General features: G+C 26.7%; 1 protein-coding gene across 1 annotated transcript; it reads left to right on the top strand.

Annotated features, from left to right (window-relative positions):
- Positions 1–4,440: 4,440 nt before the first annotated feature.
- On the top strand, positions 4,441–7,482 carry LOC109815024 (cyclin-D4-2). The gene is made up of 6 exons (XM_020379602.3): positions 4,441–5,208; positions 5,658–5,744; positions 5,847–5,942; positions 6,141–6,342; positions 6,442–6,566; positions 6,745–7,482. The coding sequence occupies exons 1-6, from the start codon at positions 4,894–4,896 to the stop codon at positions 6,982–6,984; spliced, it is 1,065 nt and encodes a 354-aa protein (XP_020235191.1). The 5' UTR covers positions 4,441–4,893; the 3' UTR covers positions 6,985–7,482.
- Positions 7,483–7,732: the final 250 nt, after the last annotated feature.

Raw genomic sequence — 7,732 nt, 5'->3', positions numbered from 1 at the left:
TTATAGTCTGATAAGCAAAACTAATTTATTTTTTATTGTCTTTATACATATATCTATTGCATAAATAACTAAGTACTATTACATGAGAATTTTAAAGTAATTGATTAACTTATTGTTTTTTTTTGCATGGTGCTATAATATATTAAGTGCAATGATTTACTGAATTGTTAAATATAGTATAAATTTTTTATCATAAATTAAAAATAAAAATTATTACAAAATTTAATTATAATATTTTATATATTTACAAATATTTATTCATTTTAAATTTTAGTTATATGAAATAGATGCTTATCATATCTATTAAACAAAATATAAATATTAGCTTATATATATAGAGATAGATATAGATATAAATATAGAAAGAGAGATTTTCCATGCAAAATATTTTACTTGATTTGATTTGAATAAGATTATTTCATTCTAGCTAATTTATTAAAAAAGATTAATGCAGTGACTTTTATAAAACCTTTTTAAGTAGTAATGTTAATAACTTTTTGTTCATACTTATAAAAACAATCATAAAAAAATGCTATGTAAAAATGACTTTTGTATATAAAAAAATATTTGGTTTTTTAAAATTAAAAAAAAATATTTATTTTAAAAATAAGTAATGTAGAAAAAACATATTAAAATAAAAATCACTTATTTTATTAAAATATTTTTTTTCCTCTAAGAAATAAGTTTAGACAAGCAAATTCGAGTGAAGTTTAAATTAAATATTGAAAGACAATTTTTTTAAAATAAAATGGTAAATGTTAGTCTTTTGTTAATATATGAGACTTATTATTATTTTACACGTATATATATATATATATATATATATATATATATATATATAATTTTACAAAAATTTTAAAATATTTTATTTTTATTAGTAGATCTAAAGCATAAGTTTTAGAAGCTTTATACTTGAATAAATTCTATAAGTGTTTTACCAGCTACCAAAGCTTCTTTACAGCAGAGAAAGTCATGCTCTCCCAAACTTTTTCCCAATTTAGTATATATATATATATATATATATATATATATATATATATATATATATATATATATATAAAAGAAGAAAATAATGAATAAAAAATTACCAAATTGCTTTTATATTATTATTATTATTATTAAAATTTCAATTATATTTAAAATAATATATTTAACAAAAGTTAAAAAAAACACTATCTAATCACATGTCATCATGTATAATAAATTAATTATTTTTTATAATAATTATATGCTAAAAGTTTTATCAAAGTCAATATCAATGTAATGTTCAGAAAACTTATCAAATATTTAAAAATCATTTGTCTAGAAATATAAAACACACACACACACATATATATATATATATATATATATATATATATATATATATATATATATATGTATATTTAAATATATTTTTGATACATGTAAAAAAATAAGTCTTAATTTTGGTTTATATTTTTTCCCCTTATTTTGCATCCTTTAAATTTTAGGATGATTAATTGTAGTTGTTATTATTCTATACTCACTTTTAATTACTTGTTTATTTGTTAAAAGGTTAAGTTACCATTTAATGATTATATATTAGTGATATCATGCAAATATGTGATATTTCTATTTTTTTAATAAATTATTAAAATAAATGTTATTTATTTACCTTAAAATGATCATTAAGAATAAAAAATAGTGACTTTATATTTTATAGGAATGAAAAAAAAAATTTATATAAATCAAAACTAAAATTTACTTATTTAACAAGGATAAAAATAATATTTAATAAAATTTAGAATAATGGAAAACATATAAAAGAATTTATAGAACTAAAATAAAAAGAATCACTAATTTTATAAAGGTTAAAACATATTTAAACTACAAGTTAGCCATATTTTAATTATTTTGGATAAATTGTTTATAATTTTAAAATGAGTTAACCTGATTGAGAAAAAATATATCGGAATAGAAGTGTGACAACCTAGGTTTAGTCCATATCACTCCCGATCATTTTAATAAATTAAATTTTTTTTTATTTTTAATTATTAATGTTTTCAGTAATTAAATAAACATAAATTAACACTTTAGTTAGATGTATCTTTGGCCACTTACTTTATTACTACTGTTATTTTTTGTTAAATAAATTTATGTTAATATTATAAATTTTAATATTTTACTTTTGATAGCATTAATATTTATGACTAATTTTAAATATTAATAATTCTGTTTACGCATTAATTATTTAATTAAATTATTATATTTTATAGTAAATTTTTTTTATAGATTCTAAATCCATTTATTTATGACTTTTATATCTCATTTCGTATAGAAAAATTTGCATAATATAATTTAAACCAAAAAAATTTTCTTGTGGATTTTTCTTTTTCATACAACTTAATTAATTAATTAATTATTATAAATTTTGAGACTTTTCTTGCAAATTTTGCCACGATTTTGGCAAAAATCTAATTATTTCCTTATATGTTGTTCAAATTATGTTTTGTAATGTAAAAAACCTATCTTATATGACATATTTTTTTAACAAAAATAATTTATGGATAAATTCTTTATTTTTTTGAAAAATATAAAGAGTGTTATTAATAAAGTAGAAAAATATTTAATATCATAAAAAATCAATCAAGAAAATAATTAATATTTAAATAGTATAATTAAATACTTAAAATATCCATACAAGATGATATTATAATAATAAATTATATTTATTTTTTTCATAATAATTTTAATTATCTTATTTTTGAAATAATTAATTTTAATTATCATGAACCCTTAAAATTTTGTCCAATTCCACTACACTTACACACATAATAATTGGTGGTTTGACCGGTTCTTGGTTGATTTACACTAATTATAAAATATGTCGATTTTTATAAGTTAACAAATCGATTATTAGACTAATTATCAATTATGTTATATCTACCGATCCAATCTAAAATTTAAAATTATGTTAAATAAATTTGTAAAATTCAAGCTTTATAATTATGAATTAGGCTAGATTCAGACCTGTTATAGGATGAATTAACCTAACTTATTTTTATATGTAATAATAATATTAATTTAATATATATATATATAGAAAGAAAAAGGTCACCAGATTTCCTAAAACTTTGTCCTTTTTTTTTGTTCACCGGATACTTACTTCAATTTAGACTTACCTATATACTTTTTTTTCTTTTACAGATATTTACATACACTTGTTGTTATACTCCCACAAAATATTGAACAACATCATAGTTTGTTTTTTTTTTTTTTTTTTTTAAATAATCCTGATCAATTATAGATTTCACATAATTTATACAGATATCTCAGGAAATCCAAGTCGTGTTTCGTAGGAAAGTTTTTCGATATGATAAATGGATGTTTTTAGTGTATTAATCATGAGAGTTCTTCGTATACATAAAATCTGTCATTTGCGTAACACTCAAAAGGAATTTCTTTAATTGATCAATTTTTTCTTTTGTTTCTGCACAATTACATCGAACATGTATTTTCTTTAATCGAATTACATTGCGGATTTTGTGCAAAGGAAAAAAAAAAGGAAAAAGTGATCCTGATTTCTGATAAATCAATGTGCTAATCTATGAATCAATGTACCATTCTTCAATTTTTACACACAAGCATCTAAAATTGAATGCTATTAACAATTCTCAGCCATTGTTCTTTCTTTCCGTATCCTTCAATTCTTCCTCAGGAAAGTATCTGAACTTTAATTTCATAAACCATTCCGCCTTCAATATCTCTCCATGTTTTCATTTTTTACCAATAAATTCGTGATTTTTGTATTCATTAATTGGGATAAAAGAACACCACTCCATGTGTAAAAAAATTCTCTCACGTGTTTTATAAAAAATAATTAATATACTATTACTACTCTTAATATCTATCATTAAAAGAGTTATAAGGTCCATTCTATCATGTTTAATATAAATTATGTTAAAAAAAATTGTATCTTTTTAATATACATTATAATTTTACAATATATATGAAAAATAAGAGGTAAAAAAAAATAATAAAAATCAACTATAAATATGCCATCACTCTTATGCCTTCTACCCATCTCTCCCTTGGACTATAAATTATGGCACAACCCGGTACCACTAGGTGACTATATTCTCTTAATTTTAACATGACATATAATTAAGATTTTTAATTTAAAAAAATCAATAAAATTTAATTATATATTATATCATTAAAAATTAGTGATGACTAATGCACACTTTTGCTAAATATTCACTTATACATTTTTTTAATCACAATATAAATACAAAATATTTTATTTCATATTTAAAGATTTTGAATTAATTTATTTATAATAAAAGTCATTTGCATAAATATGACCTGAAAATTAGTGGAAAGAATGCATCATAAAATAATTTGTTCCCTTAGTCCCTCTCTACCCCATACCATAGATAAAAATAAAATGGCATAGCAAATAGCATACACTGTTCTTTAATTTCTAAGACTTTGGCGCTCAAACCCTTCCAATTCCTCTGTCCCCTTACCCCACACCTACACGCGCGCACTCTCACTCTCTCTCTCTCCACTTTTTACCCTAAAAAGAGGCGTTAGTTTCTTCATAAGCCCCTCTCTTGCAGCAGTCTTTTCGGCCAAACTTCGGAAGAGAGGGGATAGATAGATAGATTTCAAGAGAGAGAGACAATCGCATATATATAGAGAGAGAAGCGAAAGACGACTTGGGTCAATAGTGATTTTGTTCTTACTTCACAGATTCTCATTTCTCACCGTTTCATAAGAGATCTCCCTTCCCCTCAAATCCTTCTCTCTAAAAGACTCAATCTTTAATCGCAACGCCCAGTTTTTCGTTTTGGGGTCCCCTTTTTTTGTCCCATAATAAATCCATTATTTATTTTTTTTCTTCTGTTGGAGAGATTTTCGTTTTTAACAATGGCACCCAGTTTTGATTGCGTTTCTAGCCTTCTCTGTGCGGAAGACAACAGTATTTTTGACGAAAACGATTATGGGGGTTCGGGGGAGATGTTGGATGACACGTGGCAGCATCCTGGATATGATCGAAGCCTTAGTTTAAGTGAGAACTTGGGTGGTCCTATTGGGGGTTTTCCATTGATGAGTGATGACTGTTTGAGATTGATGGTGGAAAAGGAATTCCACCACTTGCCTAATGGTGATTATGTTAATAGGCTGAGGAGTGGAGATTTGAACTTTGAAGCCAGAAATGAGGCCATTGATTGGATTGAAAAGGTGGGTCTAAGAGCTTGTTTGATTTTTGCATGCTCTTTGTTACCCATTTAGTCTAAAATCTACTCTTTCTCAATGATCAGGATTCTATTTTGTGTTTGTGTGTTAATGTAATTTGGGGATTCTTTTTAATCTAATCTTAAAATGGGGTTTCTGAAAATCCTCCTTTTGGCTATTGATGATTTTATTTCGAAGAGTTTCAATTGGATTTGACTGCCTCTTTTGGGGATGGATGATGATTCCAATAGTGAATCCGATTTGGTTGAATTGGATTGTCCTTTTATTTTGAAGTTGTTTTTTGGGTGGGATTCCTTCGTTCATGCGTAGTTTTAGAGTTAGACTAGTATTTCATTTTTGCATCAGTTTGAAGACATTTGTTATTTGAAAAAAAGATTGATCATTGATCGCGATTTGCTATGGTCTAACTAATGGACGAATATGATGTTTTATAGGTCCGGGAGCACTTTAGTTTTGGACCTCTCTGTGCATATCTATCTATAAACTATTTGGACCGCTTCCTTTCTGAATATGAATTACCAGTAAGTCAATTAGTGAAGGCAAACAAAAGAAAAAGCTTTTAATTTGATCTTATTTGTCAGCTTCTCAAATGGTTTTTGATCTAATCTCTTCATTTGTAAAAGAAAAAAGGCTGGACAATGCAATTGTTGGCTGTGGGGTGCTTATCTTTGGCAGCCAAAATGGAAGAGACTGATGTTCCTTTGTCTCTTGATTTGCAGGTAAAATATTTTCAATTCCATGCTTAATTGTTTGAACATTGGAGATATTGATTGCATGTATGATTTAGCTTATATTAAAGATCCAATTGTTTATTATTCTGATAGATTATAGTTACCTTGAAATTATTATTTTTCCAAACATGCACTATGTCTAATGTATTTGATTTTAAATGTGTTGATCTTCTTTTTATATCATAGGTGGGTGAATCTAAATATATATTTGAAGCTAAAACAGTTCAGAGGATGGAGCTTCTGGTGCTAAGCACATTGAGGTGGAGAATGCAGGCAGTTACTCCATTTTCCTTTATTGACTATTTTCTCCACAAGATCAATGATGGACAAAGTCCAAATGGAGATTCAATTTTGCAATCCATCCAGCTTATACTGAGTACTGTAAGAGGTACATGTCTGTTTCTCTCTCTCTCTAACTCTCTGCAGTAATAATAAATATGATAGGAAAGAATTAGATGATAATTTGGGGAGTGGGAATCCTATGTAGGAATTGACTTCTTAGAGTTCAGACCCTCGGAGATTGCAGCAGCAGTGGCAATACATGTGGTGGGGGAGGCCAAAACAGTTCACAGTGAAGAAGCAATTTCTGTTCTGCTTCAGCTTGTGGAAAAGGTATGGTGGTGGTCCAATGTTAATAAAAAAGTGAAGATAAATAAATGATGATTTTCCTTTTTGAGCCTGATCATTTTAAGTTGATTACTTGTAAGTTATAACTCATCAAGTGCTATTAAATGTTGGCATAGTTTAATTAATGTTTACTTTGTCCTACTTGATTTTTATCTTTTGGCAGGAGAGGGTCTTGAAGTGTGTTAAAATGTTCCAAGAGCTGTCATCAAACAGTGATTCTGCTAAGGATGCTAGTGCTTCTGTTTCTGTACCTTGTGTGCCCAAAAGCCCAATAGGGGTGTTGGACACTGCATGCTTCAGCTTCAAAAGTGATGACACAAATGCCGCTTCATGTGCAAATTCTCCACATAACAATAGTCCAGATGCTAAAAGGAGGAGGCTAAACAAAACCTTTGGAGAATAGCCATTGTGGCTTGTGATTTTCATAGTCATTCCTAGGATGCTTTTCTCTAAAAAAAAAGAAGAATATATTGTTATATGTTTTGAAGGTGCCCCTCAAGGGAATACCAATGACGGATGTTGGCAAATAGATAGGGAACTTAAAAAATAAAAAATAAAAAAAGAAGCATAAAGAGTGCCAAAAAGATAAAGGTGGATCGTTCCTCGGTGACAAGTGAGAGATTTTAAGAAATGGAATCAACATATTTCATGCTCCAACCAGGAAGTGACTACTCACACACCAGCTGTTAAATATTTTATAGGTCTTTTAACAGCTAGAAAAGAGGTAGTGAAAGAGGGGGAATAAGGACTAGCGTATTTGTATGTGTAAGTACATTTTGTCTTTTTACTTTTAAATGGGGGAGTAAAATAGAACCCAAAAAGCAAAAAACAATATTAGATACAGAGCTACCAGTATTGTGAAATATTTGCGGCATTTATAATATTTTTGTCATTATCCTTATTTTATTGGTTATATTATTTAATAATCAGTTTTGCATCTTTTGAAAAGTTGACAAAAGATAACAATATGTTTTTCGAAGGTACAAAAAAATATTATTATTGTCCTGTCACCATACGGATCTTGCTTTTACTACAGTATGCCCTGTCAGCAATTCAATTGGACACTTTGACCGAGTGACACTGTTTAGAGTTTTAGACCATTGCTTGGTGCTTGGTGGTTTGATAAGTTCCTTTCCGCAAGCACCAAAAAG

This window comes from Cajanus cajan, chromosome 9 (genome assembly GCF_000230855.2).
Source record: "Cajanus cajan strain Asha chromosome 9, NIPB_CcT2T_4, whole genome shotgun sequence".
NCBI lineage: Eukaryota > Viridiplantae > Streptophyta > Magnoliopsida > Fabales > Fabaceae > Cajanus > Cajanus cajan.
Note: the sequence above shows the minus strand (reverse complement) of the source record. Positions and strands in the feature narration are given on the sequence as shown.